The 19,271-nt window shown below is 40.1% G+C and overlaps 1 protein-coding gene across 1 annotated transcript in view; it reads right to left on the reverse strand.

The window, feature by feature from the left end:
• Nucleotides 1-573: 573 nt before the first annotated feature.
• Nucleotides 574-19,271, reverse strand: part of KDM4C (lysine demethylase 4C) — a gene marked incomplete at its 5' end in the record, with an annotated part of 315,802 nt that continues 297,104 nt past the window's right edge. Inside the window, 3 exons of the mRNA XM_084237773.1 lie at nucleotides 574-757; nucleotides 4,844-4,936; nucleotides 8,358-8,477. Coding sequence (XP_084093899.1) covers nucleotides 581-757; nucleotides 4,844-4,936; nucleotides 8,358-8,477 — 390 coding nt within the window. The 3' untranslated portion in view covers nucleotides 574-580. The remainder of the gene's footprint in view (nucleotides 758-4,843; nucleotides 4,937-8,357; nucleotides 8,478-19,271) is intronic.

Genomic DNA, 19,271 nt, shown 5'->3' on the forward strand with positions numbered 1-19,271 from the left:
AAAAGTAATAGGGATATAAAAAAATGTAAAAGTCCTGTACAAGGGAAATACAGATAGCACGTGGGTAAATCTCATTACCATACATACCATTTGTAGTTTAAAAATGTTTTATAAAAACTGCCATTTAAAACAAATAAGCAAGAGTACTCCCTGACTGTGGAAAATATATAAATTATCAGCCCTACCCCCTGGCCCTGGTATCAAGGTTCTCACCTGCTGGAGTCTGGAGTGAGAAGTATCCATGTGTTTCCTGGCCTAACCCATGCACGGGGAGCCACCTCCCCTTGGCAGTGACATTTCTTGGTGGATGATTCACTATTATTTCCTTTCACTTAGAAAAATTCTTTGGGATCATAGAACTGCTAACAAATGAAAGCAAGACTCAAGGATGATTTGGAATTGTATCCAATTGGTAATGTGTGTATTTTGTGGTTTTGGTAACCAAACTCTGAGAAGCCTAATTTTCCACTGTCAGAGATACACCCTATCACCTACCCCAGTGAAACACACGGCACAGCCCAGGGCCATCCCTTCAATTATCCTCTTCCAACCACATCTGCTTGGTCTGCAGTAGTGTGGACTATTGTCTCTTCTGACACTTCTTCTGGAAAGAGCTCTTCAAGAAAGTACGGTACACTGGGTCATCCACATATTCATTCTTAAATCTGGAACTCAGCACTCTTTGTCTCTTCTTCTCCCCTTGGATTATGTCTGCTCCATAAAATGTGTCTTCAAATCGCATATCAGAGGCTGTGGACTAAAAGCAGCTGGTGTCACTCTGCAGAAGGGCATGACATTTGGCCATCACAAGAATGGAAAATGATCTGAATCAAACGGCTGTTTGCAGGGTGCAGAAGTGAGGGCCACTAGCCTAGGGTAGAAGGCTGGTGTAGGGTAAAAAGCTTTGGAGGCACCTACCTATTCCAGCGTACTTCCTCCCTGAAGGCCCTTTCTTCAGACTCTCCAACCTACTCCAACTCCCCTATGACTTCCCCACAAAAGCAGGAACAATCTCCTCATTTAATCTCTCTCACTCTATATCTCCCCTCTGGCTTCTGCCCAACCAGGCTTCTGATTAATTTTTCAACATCTCTAATTCATCCCCCTTCCTATTTAACTTTTGAGTCCTTCCTTCACCATTTCCCTGAAACTGTCCTTGTTCAAGTCCTAGTTGCAAATTCCTATGACACTTTTCTGCCCTAAGTTTATTGGGCTATTCTGTCACCTAACTACTGCTATCAGTAGACGCTCTCTTCTCTATCATTTTTAAACCACTTTCTGCCCCCTCATCACTCAACGTTGATGGCTCAAGGGTTCCCTTTCTTAACTACATGCTCAACTCTCAAGCCCCTGGGGTTTTGCATTTGGGTATCTCCTCTCTACATATGCTTCTTTGGCCCTCAGGCCCACACTCATGAGTTAGTTCCAAATATGCTCACGACTCATGTAAGTTCAGATCTCTTCCTGTGCTCAGGCCTATGTGTTCAACTGTCAGCAAACATCTCAGAGTTTTTATTCTAGAGGCACCTCAAATCAGCATGTCCTGAATTGAAGTCAGTCCTCCTCCTCCATCTCTGTCCTTCCTAAATTCCATAAATGGCACCCCCTCACCACCCATATAGTTACACTGATCAAGAACCAAAAAGTCATTAAAACTTCTCTTGTCCCCACCCTATCTAGGACCCCTTCTACACTCAAACCTTTCTTCTTTAGCCTGACTGACTCCCTGGTGCAGGCCCTCACACTTCCACTCCTAAACCATTGCAACAAATGTTGTATCTTGTACAAAAAAATGTTGTATCTTGTACAAAAAAGCTCTTTATGAACTTTCTTTACATGAAACCCCTGCTTATAATCTTTTAACAGCCCCATTGCCTTCGCCATGACATTTAAGCTCCCTAAGGCTTAACCTATGTAACCTGGCATAATGCTACCCCACGCTCTGGTCAGACTGTTACTGTCCCAACCACACTTTACTAGCTCCTGTCTTTGTCTCTAGATGCACTTTTCCTTTGCATGGAAGATATTCTGTCTTCTCAGCCACAGCCAAACTTGAGGGCCCTACTTTTGGGTTCTTGCTGTAAGTCAAAGCAGAAGGAGAGACAGTGGCAGAGAAAAAGGGCAGGTACGTTTTTCCTATGGTGGATCCCTTGAATCACTTGAGGGGGGAGGAAATCAGGGACTTTGTATCAAATTTTATGTGGGTTCTCAACATCAAGCAACATGCCCAGTTCAGTCACTGCTAAGTAAGTATTATTTTGGTAAAGAAAATAAGAGTTTTTTCAGTGATACTCAGGTAAAGTCCATATTAAAGCATTATTTATGGTTCCTAATCCCCTACTATTTTGTCTCCTAAAATGCATTCCCAACTGATTTCCACTGAAGTGGATCACTTAGACTGACTCACTGTGACACTGAAGTGACCACGCCTTGTTAGTGACAGAGGCAAAGTGCAGTTTTTAGGGTTTGTAAACAGTCAGTCCTTAGTAAAGAACAGACAAACAGCAGAATACAAAGCTGGGCAAGTTTGTGCAAATTCCTTGCCAGTTCATCTAGGGTAAAGGCTACCTCTATGGGTCTCCCTGCCCCCAGATTGTTGGCAAGAGGGGGTAGAAAACTCTAAGAGATGGTGGATTGGTTCAGCACCCTCCTTCATCAGGAGAACACATTTTTGTTTCTTTCATTCTTAGCGAAGTACTTCCTCTAAGTAATCTTTCCTTTTTATAACTGCTAAAATTATCAAAGAAGAAAATAAAAACATCTATGAAAGTGTACCACCGCGTGAGAACAGCAAAAGTCAGCCTCTCAAATACAATAATAAAACCGATTTACCAGCAGCTCTAGTTAATTATGCACTGTTGCTATGGTTATTCTGTGAGACAATAAAAGGTAATGGGGCTGTTTCTGAAGTTAGTGGCAAAGAACCCAATACAATCACTGAGGTGGACTGCTGACTCTTTTGAAAAATTTCTCTTCAAGTCAGCGTGTGTTTGGGTGAGCAGACGTCATTAAAACATGAAGGCCTCCCAGTAGGGGCTGCTAACCCAGCCCTCCTTTAAAAAGAAAAAAAAAAAAAAAAAAAGACAGCTCTCTAATAATAAAATATCTCCCATCAATGAGTTTTCCAATTAGATTTGTTTCATCAACTGGAAAAATAATAGCAGTTATAGACAGACCAACCAAGGGCCAGAGGGTTATATACTAAACTGAAGGAAAGCTGATTTGCTACAGTGAAAGCACATAAGTCTTTGATTCAATAAAAATAAACTGGATTCAGTGACTGGAGCTTTTGTTTCTGAAATATTTCTACTAAGCTCAACTGTTTGACATAGCAGGCTACATTCATTCAGAGTATATATATAGGGTTTATTTATTTTTCACTACCTTTTAATTAACTTTTCTTCTCTGAGAATTAAAACAAAAAATAAAAGGTTGAATGTTGGTGTGACTGCTCAGGAAAACGGACCTAAGAAAGCTTAAGAGTTGTGTACAAATAAAGTCACCCAGGAAGGTATCCTGCTACTGAGCTAAATCTTTGGTGGAACAGAGAGATTATGATGAGAGCAGAAAGCAAAGAGCTTTCTTTTAATGTGATTAAGAATACATATTTGAAATTTATGAGACCTAGCTGGTTAGCTGGCTGGATGCTTAGCCATACATGGACGTCCAAAGGGCTAACTATTCCATTCTCCATCCTCCAGATCTCTAGGCTATTAAAAAAAAAAAAAAAAAAAAAAAAAAAAAAAAAAAGGCATGGGGAGAACAGAAGGAAAAGAGGGAGAATTTATAGAATACTGGTACATTGACAGAGAAGCAACCATGTCTACCATCTTGATAAGGAAAGTTGTTCTCAAGAAACTGCAAAACCTAGAACACTGACATGTTAGGTTTTTGTTAGGGTTAGTTGATGTCTTTTCAACAGGGATATTTGATTTTCTATTTCCCTGCAGTTTATTATCTATCTGAAGGTTCATCTGCTTTTAAAAAAGAAAATAATAGTTTCGCATCCTGAACAGAGAAAGTTGAATGAATGGTATTTTTCCGATTAAGAGTGTCATTTATTCAGAAAGAAATTTCATTTTAATCGGAAAAATACCATTCATTCAACTTTCTCTGTTCAGGATTTATTACCTCACAGATACAGTAGATGTAATTCTAAATGAGTGAAACTGAATTCATTTCAGGGTCCACTAAGTATTTTATGATACAATAATGAAAACTAAGTTATCCCGAATTATATTTTTTAACAACTTCAGTTTTGATATTTGTACATGTTTGTTTGTCTTTTAATGGTATGTACAAGATGCGAAACTATTATTTTCTTTTTTAAAACACTGCCTTAGCATTCCCTTAACTAGTATCTGGGCATTATTTATTCCTTTTGTTATGAAAGTAAGAGTTTGATTTAGGTATAAATTGACACAAATATTAATGAGGTAGAAGCTAATCAACATATGATAAGGCTATGGGAAACTAGTCATTCACTTATGCTGAGTCCCCTTTAATTTACTACTGGATGCTTTCTTCTATTGTTACTTCTACTAATAAGATTGTAAAGGGATTGATAGTATCTTTGTACGCTCCTAGCACCCTCAGAGAACACATATTCAATAAGCATTTTTATATGACAATAAATGGTAATACACAGAAACATCATTTGACATCAATAGAAAGAAAAACAAGGAACTTCATTGGCGTCTGTTTTGGGCCAAATTTGAGATTTGCACTAAACAGATTTTAATAAGGGAAAAGTTGTATTGGCACTCTCCAAAATCAATCCAAAGGCCCAAGAATATTTCCTACTGCCCTTGGGAAACAGGGAGTGGCATCTGCCAGTACTTACAAAACGGGCTTTCACTCTCTTGGGTAACTCTTCGTCTAAAGTATAGATGTCCTCTCTCTTCATTGCTATCTGGGATCCATCCTCAAATTCAACCTAGTAAAAAATATGGCATTGTGACATCCATTAAAAAATAAACAAGCACTGACCCTTTTTTTTTTCGGAGTTCCAATTAACTGCCTAAAAACAAACAAACAAAAAACAGAAAAAGGGACTCAAGCAGGACAAACAAGGAAAATAGCCAACAGCTAAAGAAGAAAAGTTTTTTCCCTTAATTCAGAATGTTTTTAAATAGGCCAAAATTCTCAAGAATGAGTGCCTTGCAATATGTGATATGCAAACTTAAACCCCCAAAGCAAAAACAAAGAAAAGTCACTGATGTTCAAATGATTTCTTAGAACTGGATAGAGAGGCAATTTAGCATTAAGATGGGGTAGGGCCTGTCAGTATTGCTTCTTTCTCTAAGAGGCTCTGATGACTATGAGAATTGTTTCTCTTTGAAAAAAAAAAAATGATGATATATTTACTCTTACATAATAATCTTCCAGATAAAATGATTTCTCAAGGTTTTATAGAGATTTTACTTTCAAAATTCACTTTTTGTCAAATTCATTAAAATGGCCCAGGAAAATATCAGGTTCTCAATGTGTGAAAATATATTATCTAAAATTTAAATGTTTAAAATTTTTTTCAAGTTAATCTAATGGATGCAAATTATTTCATAATCAGTTTTCCCTTGCTATTATAGGAGATTTTGCCAAACAAAGGGTAAATGACACTGGTTAACAGAAAGCTAAAGAAAGCATCTGAGGAAATTAATCAAAAGCTCTGATACACTCATTGTGATTGTTCTTGGGAGTAGTTCTAATCTCACATGAAATCTTCCAGGAGAAAACAACAAAAAGGAAAATACCTAATATGATCTAACTCTATACCACTTAATATTTTTGAAGTCCCTAACCTGTTTGAATACTTAAAAGAAATAAAAATTCACTAGTATTTTAATTTAAAAGGTTAAGTTGAACCATGCAGAAAAAAAAATCTGTTGGAGGTTTTTAAAAATATTAAAGATAAAAATACATAGTTAAATCTTTTATTATCTACCCAGGCACTGCTGACATCTGACTATGTGGAAACAATAGGGCAAAATCAGGTCTCAGTCACAGAACTCTCCCTGTTACGTCCCAGAAGGCTAAGATGGGAGCCCTTTCTTCTTGGTCTTGTTCTAGCAGAACAATTTTTCCATATTTAATTAGGCCAAGGTGTCATCCCATTTATATATCTTGGTAACATAGCTAGAACTTTGTTTGTCTTCCTTCTGTTTTGGGTCAATTGAAAATGCTAAAAGAGAAAGAGGCAATTATAAAACCGAATAGTACTAGGGTATGGGACTAACCATCCTGGTTTACCCTGGACTAATAAGGGTCAGCCAAGATGCAAGGACTTTCAGTGCTAAGGTCAGAGAAAAAGCTGAGAGTAAATTCTGACCCTTCTTACACCAGCTGTCTATTCTTGAGCAAATTATTAAATTTACTGAGGCCTTTTCACTGCTAAATTAGAAACGAAAACACCTATCTTGCAGGACTACTGAGGGTCAAAAATGCACATATGTAGGATATTTAGCATTACGTGGTAGGTATTGGGGTGTGTGTGTGTGTGTTCGTGTGTTCATTGCTGAATAATTACACATAAAACACAAAATGATCTCAAAGCCCACTAGGTTTAATGAGGAACTTTAAACTACTTGTGTTTGAGAGACAATTTTAATACTAGCTATAAGGGCAAGACAGGCCATAGTGCAGGTTTTCTGATCCCATGCAGACCGGGTAAAGGAGGAATCGGAGTCCTCAGTGGTTTTGCAGGTTTTTTATGGGGGTTCCCCAGGCATATGGCAGGCAGGGGTGCTGGGGGGCTGCAGTCCTCCCAGCCCCCAGCAAATCCTCGCTATCTGGGCTCTCCGGCATTCTCTGCTTCTCTCTTGGCTTCTGCTGCTCTTTCTTGGCTTCTCTTTCGGCATCTGCAGGCGTCCCTGTGACGCCGCCCTTAAAAAGCCCAGTCTCAGCCCAGGTGAATCCCATCTACCTATGCCCACACCCTACTCCAGGTGCCCGCCATCAGGCATGCATTCAGGACTGCAAAGGATCCATCATCTATCCTGATGGCAGGAGGGCAGAAAAGCCTGACATTTTTCCTTACCTTACACTAGCCTTAACTTTTTCATTGATTCTATAAATATGCTCATAGTTCTGTACTGATAGGCCATCATAAATTCAACTGAAGCTAACACACTGATTACTAATTAGCCTGAATTTCAACATGTTCTCATTATACTTTTCATGTAGCAAACACTTTGCTACATGCAAGAAGCTTCACTTTTGCATTTACTACTTAGTTAAATATAATTATTTGCTTTGGAAAAAAATAATGTTTTTTGAGTCTAGGCTATCTTAAGGAAATCACCACCACCACCACCACACACATACACCCACAGAGTGAATGTGTATATAACACACAATGAGTGTGCGTGTAAATATTTTCTTCTCTCCTGTCCCCTTAGGTTTTTCTAGACCATGAAAAACATTCTCCCCCAAGTTTTCCAAACTGCTTTGAGTACTTTTAATTACACTGTGCTCCAGTTCCTGATGTGGTATCTTATAATGTACTCTTCCATTTAAGCCCTTGCCTCTTATCAGCCTTTGAACAATTTCTTGCCAAAACTGGCAGTCTTATCGTTCTCAAGCTGTTTTTAACTTAACAGGTCTGGACCTTTTGGCTTATTCTCTTTATACTTCAATCTCCCCATTTTTATTTTACTCCTAGTCTCAGTATGTTGCTTTCTATTACTGTGTTACTAAAGAACTACAAGGCATTGGTTATAATAAATGTTTCCCTCTTAAAAGTCTTTCTGAAAAAATATAATGTGCCACATCCATGTTGTTCTACTTCCTAGAAATTAAATCATTCTCATTTTAATAATATTCTGGTGTATTCTTTAATAATACGTAGAATTTTCTAGTGAATGGGATAGCCTAATGATAACTGTACTTACCTGTAAGGATAGGTAACTGTCCACATCTGTGCTAATGCACCTTTGGTTTAGGTTTGTGAGATGCCTGATGGGGGTTGTGTTTCTCAGGGAAAAGTCACCAAATTAGAGGTAGCTGGCTGAAAACAGCTATCACTGTATTGACTTAAGGTGATATAAACCAGCCAGCTAATCTCTCCCCACATAATGAAAGCACAGGAAAGCAACTTACTAGCTAATTGGTTCTCTTTTTGGTTTTACAATGTCCCTTACTTAAATCATTCATGGCAAGTTATTAGAATGAATCAGTTGGACTTTGGTAATAAAATGCCAATACCTGGGTTATAAGGCATTGAATCTGTGCCTCCTTTATAAAGTAAGAGATGCTCCCATTTCATGTGGCTGATGGATCAGCAGCACAGTGGAGAGACATACTGTCGGCCCCTGGTTCCTCCTGTTCCCCTCAACAAGTGCACATGGGGCAACACTCACCTGGTACATGTGAGCTATATTCAAGCCAAGATATTTTGCTCCATAGAGTTTCCCATCAGGCCACTTGACTTGCACAACTTCTCCCTCGGCAGGAGGACCCAGCTTCAAACAGTCTCGGCTCTGCAGAATAAATAGAGACAGGCTTTTCAAGGCAAGTGTTTAAGTGACTGCATTGAGAACTTAGCAAATGATGAACTCCTGGCAATTAAAAGGAGTTATTGCCTCTGTGTTTTATGGATTATGATCTTGCATGGATGTTCAGAAGAAGAGATATGAGCCAAAGGAGTACTTAAAGATTCAGTCTACATCATAAAGTTGTAAAGGAACCACCATAATCCAAGCAGGAAAAAACAGCAGCATTTACATTTGCTATTTGACAAAGATTTGTTTCGAGAGTAAGAAAGATATGCGTGGAATCTGCTGTAGCTGAGGAAAAGACCAGCTAATGATTTATTACACCTGACATTTGTAAAGCATTTTGCAGTGAACAGAAAGGTTCAATATATATCTCACTCGACGTTCATAATCACTCCATAAAGTAGTCAGAGATTATTAATTATTCCCATTTTACTGACAAGGAAACTGAGCCTCTAAAGTAAGTTGTTAGGATCTCTGAAGGAGTGAAACTGAAAGAGAGAGGTAAGAGTTGGGGACATCCAGGTGGAATGGGGGTGGAGGAGAAGCAGAGTGAGAATGAGCAGCAAGAGAATGGGAAGTAGAGAGTGCCCACAGCATATCAGGTGAAACTGGGAGGCGTGGGTCCTGCTTCTTCCCAGCAGGCATGCTTCTGCCTCTATGTGCCATTCAGGGACTAGCCACCTTCCTCCACAGGGCATCATGGTGGCTCCCATGGCATTGTTCCACTCAATAATGGCCCCTTCTGAGGCAATAATTCAGAGCAAACTTCCCAATAGTTCATTCTGCATAGTGCTTTTATGGGGGGCAGGTGGGGAGGGAATACAGGTAAAATGAAATAGACATTTTCATAGATACAGTTTGCATGTGTTGAGTAAAATACAACAAAATTTTAATACAAAGAAATTAAATTCTTGAGTACTTTGGTAATTTGGGGCACATTTAGCAATTTATGTTTTGCTAATACTGGTATTTTACTGATGAGGCCAATCTGACTGATTGAAATGCACACTTGACCAATCAAGCTGTAAATGCAGACTGGGCATGATTCTGTGGTTTAAACGAGAGGCGCACACACAGGAAATATCTAGTTGTTTATGACCAGAAATCCACCATGAATCACTTTTCATTATTCCAGACATTCGGCATTATAAAGGAGTGGCCATTTTATTGTTGGGCTTGGAATATACATGTAAGGCTCCTCAGCTATTCATTTTTATCACTGTGGACTATGCTTCCATTTAGACCAATAGGAAGAGAGAAAAATATGTGCTCAGAGGCTCTCTTGAACTGACAGTCTACATTTAACTTAGTCAAATGAAAGTAAGCTTATTTTCAGACTTCATAATATTTTGCCTCGGTGCATAAGAAATGTATTCTACTTATGGCCCTGGTATTCACCTCACCACTTCCCATCCAAAAATGTACATGGAAATAAGAATATTGGACGGTATAGCTTCTAAATACATAATGAATACATGTGTAGGGTAAAGAAAATATCAGGCTTTTCTGCCCTTCCGCCATCAGGATAGATGATGGATCCTTGTCCTGAATGCATGCCTGATGGCGGGCACCTGGAGTAGGGTGTGGGCATAGGTAGATGGGATTCAGCTGAGCTAAGACCGTGCTTTTAAGGGTGGCATCACGGGGACGCCAGGAGTAGCAGCAGCAGCAGCAGCCGAAAGAGAAGCCGAGAAGCAGCAGAACGAAAGCTAGAGAGCTCAGATAGAGTGAAGACTTGCTGGGGGCTGGGAGGCCTGCCAGCCTCCCAGCCCCCCAGCCAGCACCCCTGCCTGCCATATGCCTGGTGAACCCCCAATAAAAGACCTGCAAAACTACTGAGGACTCTGACTCCTCCTTTACCCAGTCTGCATGGGATCAGAAAACCTGCACTGCCCTCTACAACATGTGTTCAGTCTATTAGGATAGGAAGTCATATCAGCTCTGGATAACTCAGAGCTGAAACCTAGATGTTTTGGTTATGTGGGGAGACAGAGGAACAAAAGGAGTATGTTTCTTTTCCTCCCCTAAAATACTTTTCCATGTACAGGAAGCTCCATTAGGATAATGTTCCTGGCTTTGTTCTTACCCTCTCATTCATTTGACATTTTCAAGAGAATAAGGTGCAACAATTTTATTGTTGAGTTCTCCTTCAGAACTTTGTGGGATGGGATATTTTCAAGGGAAATACAACAACACTTGTCAGAAACCAAGCCTAACACTTTATTAAGTTTGGACTTAACTGTTAGATATTTCTTTTGGCCAATAAGCATGCAAAAGATGTGCTGAGATCACTAGGACACTGTAGACCTTGAAAATTTGGTAATTTCTGGCTTAACCTTTTGCATTCCCTTTCTCTTTGGAGCCTGCAGGCAGAGAACTCAAATTCGGCTATGCTCTGTTCCCAGAGGGAGCTGGCAGTGTCCTGCACCACCTGATGCTAGAAACCCCGTCTAATTCTAAGGCAATGTACAGATACAAGCCACACTGCAGCATCTGCTTTATTAGTAAAAAGGGAGATTTGTTTAATATTGTTAATATTGTTTAAATTTGTTAATATTGACTCCTTGTCTTTCTATAGTGTTTTTCCTTTAGCAGAATGAGAAATTCTATTTATTGGGCCCTTCTCTTCAAGTTGAACAAAGGTAAGTCTAAGCCTTAGGGAATATGGAGGCTACACTCCCCATTTGCTCACCTACCACAAATAACCTCCAGGTAGGAAGGTCAGGTGCTCATTTACACAAATTTGATCCACTGTAGAGGTCTGCAAACCTTTAAGCTCCCCCCAAACAAATCCTGATTTGCAACTTTAGGTACCATGTCACGTAACTGTGGCAACAGCTACAGAAATGTGGCCTAAGCAAAGTTTAAATATACTGTATTGATTTATCATTTAAAAAAGCAGTTTTTTAAATAAACAAAATCTATGCAACTTTATCAAGTGAGAAACAAGTCTTTTCCAAAACGGTATTAAAAAGCAAAAAGTCTAAGATACAGTCTGATATTTTACAATTTGTCAATTAACCCTTTACTGATAACAAATCTCTCAATTTGGCACTGAAGTTGCCTGGCCTCAAAGAGCTGCTTCCAGCTCAGACTCCACCTAACCACACTTTGTAACAGTCACAAAGAGCAAAATTTAGGGAATGCCTTGCTTTAGTTTGCTTTCTCAGTCTTCTTTCTTTCAGAACTCTTTTTTTTTTAATTCATAGTATAAGGGGAATAAAGGAAAATAACCAACCAACTATAAAACAACCTAAAATTCTTCTGTGAAGAATTTCCTTCTCCCCTAGTGAAGAGGCATCATCATTCTTGGCCATAATGGCAATTTTCTCAACCTTTTCCTGATCGATTAATTGGAAATCGCTCATAACTTTATTTATTATTATTTACACCCCAGCTACTTTCTAATGAATTTAAGGCAGCTCATAGTAAAACACAAAATAACTAATTTCTGTAACATCTACTTTCCTCCATAGAGAAATGGTTCCAATTCTTCAGTTGTTCTGAATTTTGAGTTTGCCAGAAACTTTCTATGACTACATGGAATTTAAAACATTTAAACAGGAATGGAACTAGGAATACATGAGCTAATGAAAAGAAGTTGAAAGTTTTGATATTTAGACTTCCTTGGGCCCTCCAAAGCAGAAACCTCTGGATGTCCCCAAAAGGGGACATCACTAATCTAACATCTACTTACTGATCCACCAATGCAATACACAACAGGAGACAACAATGTCCAGCCCACGAGCAAGGGACAACCAGGCAGCTTCATGTCTACGGATGGGTTCTGAAGCTCTGACATTCTACCATCGGGGTCTCTGTGGGATAGGGGTGAGGTCTCAGGGGTCTTCCAAGGCCTGAAATCTATGTAAAATATATGAGCTCTGCCCCCAGGATAACTTTAATCAGAACAGACCTTTTATCTATATGTCGGGTTTCAGAGATTTTATGTGGAAAAAGGGTTTCTTAAAAATAAATGGGAGGGTGACTCCCCAGGTGGTGCAGCGGTTGAGCAATGGGCTGCGAGGCTGCCTGCAGCCTCTGCAGCGCTGGTTGGTTCCCCGGCCGCCGGTGAGGGTCCCACACACAAAAAAAATAAAATAAAATAAATAAATGGGATAAAAAATGGGATAAAACATGAAAATCAGAGGATTTTGTTTGAGGAAAGCAACAATTTGAATGGCAGTTCTCTCTCTGAAAGGTCTTCAGCTAGCTTACATCCCCCTGGGCTGTGATGAGGGATCAGACAACAGAACACAACTTATCAGCATGTGGGCCTAACCATAAGGGCACCCACTGAAAATGAAAATTCTAGCCCCTCAGCTCAAACTGGCCAGGTGATTATATTTAAAGAATTCTAGAATTTGAAAGCATTATATTACAAGATGTAAAATGCTAAAGAGATCTTTCCTTAGGGCGGTTGTTCTTAGCATGCTGCTGGAGCAAGTAAACATCTCTGCTAGAAAATTATATGCATTAAAAACCTTGACTAATGTATTTTTCTCAGTTGCTATCTAGAGCCTCAGAAGCAGTTTGCCTTCACCTGACATAAACAGCTGTTGGCCATTTGTTCTGCTTCTGGAATGTGTAAACTCCCCTCAAATGTGCTAGAGCTCTGTCCAAAGGGACACTGATGTCTAGAGCTGCCAGTAAACCTACAGCTGGAACAATAAATAGATGATGTGAAAATTAATGACAATTAATAATCACAAGCAAAAATTGATTTTGGCTCTGATTAAAGGACTGATACAGGCCAGCAACCCAAGCATACTTCTGCCAAAGTTGGGGACAAATGCCTATATTTGCTCCACCAACTCCAGAGAAAAACCCATTGCCATCTGGTTATTTGAATTCTGATGTTACTATGTTCTTGTGACTCTTACCCTTTTTTTTTTTTAATTTCTTTTTAAGGTTAACAAAAGGTTTAATTACAAGGGAAGGGGAATGCGGAAATGTACAACTCAGGGAGAAAAGAGGGAGAGATAAATGCTTAAATGTGTCCTACCTGTTCCGCCAACCTGGAATCCCAAACAACCGCCGAGACCAAACCTGCCTGGCCAAGAGCATGAGCCAAGTGTGCCCGACCCCACTAACATGGCTAGTTTTTATTTACAAACAGAGAAAATGGCTGTTTAACTCCGCCCTTAGGTCCTCACCACTTCCTGTAGTTCCCAGTGTCTTGATGGAGTGGGGGTGGCATCCACAAAGCCTGTATGGAATCAGCTCAGGACATCCTTTCTCCCTAATAACTCCCTCCTATCATGTTTTGCCACCATTTCCATGGTATTGAAGATCAAATGTATACCCATTTGATGTATACACTCAAAGATGAAAATTTTTCTCAGGGTTCCCATTGGAAAGCAAACCAGTTGTGACTCTTACCCTTTGAAAGAGAGTTCCACAAGCAGTTGCCCTTGAGTATTGCCAGTTTTACCATCCCCTACCCACCTCTACTCCCTACAAGTAACCACAGAGCAGACAGCCAGAATCTATCCAGCTGCAACAAAGACAGTCATACATTAACTTCTAGTAATTAATAGGGATATAGTTTGGAGCCTTTGACAGTCTCCCTTGGGGAAAATGTTTAAGTGACCAGGAGCAAACTGATGTTAGCAGCTGCTGGCACTGTGAGAGATAATCACCTGCTCATTACTAGACCCTGGCAGGAATTAACAAGACTGACTAATAACCAAGAACTAATCATACCAGCTAACAGTCATTTCTTTGGCTTCCCAGCATCTAAAGCCCCTTCTCCTTGGAGTCTCAGTGGGAAGCAGAGCTGACCTGCTGTTACAGACATTGGAAAATGCCAGATACTCCCTTACCCAGTGTCCCTGGCAGTAGACATGTATAAGGGCATGGTCTCTTGGCTATACCTGCCTAGGAGACAGAACCTGGGAAGCAGAGATGCAATGAAACAGTAGAGGGGAGAATGTTCTTAGAAGGCAGAGATAGCAGGAGCACTCACTTGCCAAGGCAGAGCCCAGTCCATTCCGAGCACACAAAGGAGTTAACCCCATCCTTCCTGGACCAGGTGAATGGTCTGCTCTGCCCACATACAAGCTGCTCCTTTTACTCACTTGCCTTCTGATCTTGTTTTTTGTTTTTTGCATTCCTCAAGTTTCTGTGGCTTCCTAATAACTTTCCACTAAATTTCTGTAGTGCCTAAATCACTTACAGCCAGTTTTTGTTGTTTGCAACTAATGCCTCTGATGATAACTAACTGCCAGTTTGGGTGAAGGCAGATCCTGGCGCTCACAAAATGAAAAAAAAAACAAAACAACTTTTCATTTAATGGTGGAGTATAAAACTGGGAGGCTTTCCAGACTACCCATATCTCATTCAAAGGGCCTGTATAGGAAACTATCCCTCAAAAAGGGAGGGAACATGTTCACGGCACCACCTACCTGCTCATATGGCTTGGCCTCAGATGATTTGCAACTGTGCACAATTTTGCAATATACCCCTCACTCTGGAGATGTACTTTCTTTCTTTTTTTAAAAAAAAAAGATTTATTTATTCATGCTTACAAGAACCGGGGTACAGGCCTGATGTGTGGGTGGGTGAGAGAATTCACCAGAGAGAATAGGGAGCAGAACAGGCAGACTGACTGAAATAAACTGCTGAGGGGAGCAGTGGGCGAGACAGGAGAGATCTGCCATGCCATGTGGGATTCTCGCCGGCTGGCTGGGATAGAACCCGCGCCGCAGAGGCTGCAGACAGCTTCACAGCACTGCGCTCAACCCGCTGTACCACCAGGAAGGCCCTGGAGACATACTTTCTGTAAGAATATCCACAAGAATATATCCCAAACTATAAAGATACATCACCAAGCATCTTGAGCAATTGTAGGCTCTTTAGAAAGACCTCTTAAGGTGAATAACTTTGAAAGGGATGTACCACATTTGGAGGGATTAAACTTGGGACTGTTTTTCAAACATGTCATAATAATTTATTATCATCCTTAATGTACAAATTAACAAAGACAGAACAATTTAATATGGTTTCTTAGAACTAACTTTTTTCTAAGTTTAGATTATGTAATCATAGAGAAAAGTATAGAATTTTTTTCATTAAATTTAAAAAAATGAAATTTCAAACAACCCACCATCTCTCTACCTAGAAGTAAATGCTGCTACCACATCTGGATTTTTCTCCATGCTTTTATGCATTTTTTCTTTAAATTAGGTCATCCTATTCATACATTCCCCTATATATATATATAGAATTGTTTTCCCATAGGTACAACTTTTATTTTCTTCTGTGTGAGAGCACAAAAGAGCTCTCTCCAAAGAGGCAGGCAAGACTGTCTTTTGTGAAGACTTCAGTATTGCAGTTCATGCCATGTTCTTTCATTCACTCCAGAGCATTTGGGAGAGTTCTTTCTTTTTATTGTGGTGAAACAGACATAACATATACCATTTTAACCACTTTTAAGGTCGTTTCCATGGCTTACATACATTCACAACGTTGTAAAACCATCACCATACCACATCTACAGAAACTCCATGTACTTAAAACAACTCTTCATTCCCCTCTTCCCAGTCCCTGGCAACCACCATTCTATTCTTTTGTATCTATAAATTTGACTATTTCAAAGTACCTCACATAAGTGGAATTACATGATACACAGGTAATTTTGTGCCTTGGTATTTATCAATAACATTATGAGAATCCTCCTAGTAGTTCATTATCCTTCAAAAACCCCATCTTGCTGAATGAATATATGAGACATAGTGCCTAATTAATTTAACCATCCTCCTATTGTGAGATATGTACAGGTCTTTCCAATTTCCCCATTATCGATAGTGCTACTGTGTTTTTCTCCATAAATCTTGTCCAAATTACTGATTATATCCATAGAATAAATCCTTAGAATAGGAAATACTTAGTAAAAAGGTATATGAACTATAAAGTTTATTTCATCAGCTTTGAAAAATTCAACATCAAAATCACTTCTCTATGCAGCAAATCTTATCTTAACCACCACAGAAAACTTTGATTCAGTCTGTCCAAGGTGAGGTCCAAGTTAAATGACCTCTCAAACAATCTGATGCTCAGTCAGGGTAAGAAAACAATTCAAGATTATCTCACAGCTTACACTATCTCCCAGTGTAAGCTATACATTCAATGATAAGAACTAATTCCATGTCACTTCCTCTGACTGTATCTTTATTTACAGTGAGCATCTTTTAATACACCTAAAAGAAAATTCGGAATGCTCCTGCACTGAGGTATCTTATCTATGTTTCCTGCTAGTTAGCAAACACTGTCATTTCAGCCTGTGGGTTAAAGGATTCATGCCCACTTGCTTCCACACTGACATCTTTCTAGGAAAGAAAAACATTTCAATTTTCATTTAAATATGTACTTTTCTTTTTAAAAGGTATCTCCCTCTTTCTCCCTCCCTCCCCCCCGCCCCAAGATGCTATGATTATCTCTGTTAAGCTGGAACAGTACCCTTCTTATTCCCTCCAACAAATTCTTCCCTACCATGCATACTTCTCCAGTGCCCATATGCTTATCCACACCTACCTTCTAAAAGATAGTGTCTTCTTCGCAGAAGGAATAGCACTGACACTTTTTGATGAGTTCTTGAGAGCCAATTGTTTGTTAGTACATACTTTTCCTTCTGCTGAGGCCAGTAATGAACACAATATGAAGGTTGTTGTATTATTTTCAAAATTACTACAACATTAATCCTCAGAAGATCTACTTTTAAAGAAGTCAATCTTTATGTCATTAGCATCAGGTGAGACATTCTGGCATATAAAAACCTCAAGGCATGAGATGCACAAAGTTAGGCAGTCTCTTTTGGAGTGAAAAGCATAAGAAAAGTTATTAACTAGAAATAGGGTGACAGTGGGGAACAGACTTGACTAAAGGGGCCTGTGAGGGAGGAGTGCAGGGAGACGGCTCTGAAAATCTGAGAAGGGTTCTACACATCTTTGAATTGGGGGTTATGAATGGAGCCCCATCTAGTCACTGATTACGAGCCTCCTCCTTCTCTTTCTTTTCCCCACTCAGGCATGTGCTGAACGTCTCCTCTGTGCATTGCACTGAGTTCAGCACTGGGAGAACAGAAGAAAAAACAGACCTTTTGAAGTTCTTTCACCCAAGAATGCAGAGTTCAGTTGGGGACTCAATCAGACACGTTGTTAGGGGGAAGTGATGTCCTGAGTTAATCCTATACAGGCTTTGTGGACTCCACCCCCACTCCAGACTAAAGCCATCAAGACTCTGGGAAAGACAAATCCCATCACCACCAAGGGAGGGTGGCTGGGACCTGAGGGTGGAGTTGGGCAGCCAGGTTGGATATAAAAAACAAACACGTGGGCCTTGGGGGCTCTCGCTCTCTGGCTCGCGATCGCTCGCCTCCTGGCTTCACCGCTCCTGGCTGGCGGCCAGCTCTCAGAGCGCCATTTTGGGATTCCTAATCGGCGGATCGGGTAGGACTCATTTAAAACTTTGTCTCCCACTTTTCTCCCAGAGCTGTACATTTCCTCATTTCCCCTTCCCTTTGTAAATAAACCTTTTATTAACCTTTCACGTGTGCCTGCAGTAAAGCATTGATAAGTCCTTTTAAGCGCGCGGGTGAGGACCCACAGTCAGGCACCCCGTTTTGTTTCGGGGTTGCTCTACAACAACGTGACTATGTATAATACAAGGAGGTAGTAGGAACCTTACCCTCCTACGATATTAACTGTGTCAAGGACTTCCTCCTTCTGATTAACCAAAATTCTTCATGCCTTCCCCTCAATGTTAAGTCACTGTCCATATTAAGTGAGTAACTATGGAGTTCCTATTCAGGACTCTCCTGAATTCACTTAGGTAAGTATATGTGAATATTTGTAAGCTATGCAAGCCCCTAAAAACAGATGTCAAAGGGAGAAGAAAGCTGGCAGCTCTAGAGGCACTTTGTGGGGATTGCTGTTAATGCTCTGGCATCAGCAACTTCACTTCGCTAGGGTTTAATTAGTTCATCATGCTATCCCACTGACTATATTGAGGGGCATAGCCAAGTTAGGAGGACAAAGGCTTGTCCCATTTCTCTAGAACATCACAGAATGTTCTAGACTGATCCCACTGATGATCCAGGGCAGGTCATTTGGCTACAATTATAGCAGGAGCCAAATTTCAAAATCTTTCAGTTTAGACTAAATGCCACCCTAGATACATAAACTACTTGAAAAGGAGGTTTGTCTCTTTAAAGCTCCCGCTTAGGTCCTTCTTTTGGTAAACTCTCCTTTCATAAAGGTATAGAAGATGTATAATATCCAAATGTCACTGGAAGTCTTGTGCTGAGAGACAGACTCTGAACAAAGAGCTAACTGGACAATACTGGTCACTGCTACCACTACCTGGGTGTATTATTATGCACACTAAGTGCTTTATACCTTATATTTCAACAATTCCAGCCACGATCCTAGTATTCATTATTTAATATTTCCACTTTTAGGATAAGGCAAATAGTGTCAACTGCCTTGTCCAGAGTTGTATTGTTAGCATAGCATAGATATGCAGACCTGTCTGTGACACATGCAGTTCTCTCCACCATGTAGACAGCCAACACTTTTCCCAAATACTGCCCTGGGCTGACCACATCCTCCTAGCTGTACAGCAGACACAATGAAAGTGCACCCCATGATTCTAACTGCTCACACACACACACACACACACACACACACACACACACAGGCGGGGAAACTTCCATCTATATAGGACAGGTCTTTCCCCCTTTTTATAATTGGCGGCAGAAAGTAAAATGCATGAGGG

The sequence above is a fragment of the Talpa europaea genome (assembly GCF_964194135.1).
Source record: "Talpa europaea genome assembly, chromosome: 7".
NCBI lineage: Eukaryota > Metazoa > Chordata > Mammalia > Eulipotyphla > Talpidae > Talpa > Talpa europaea.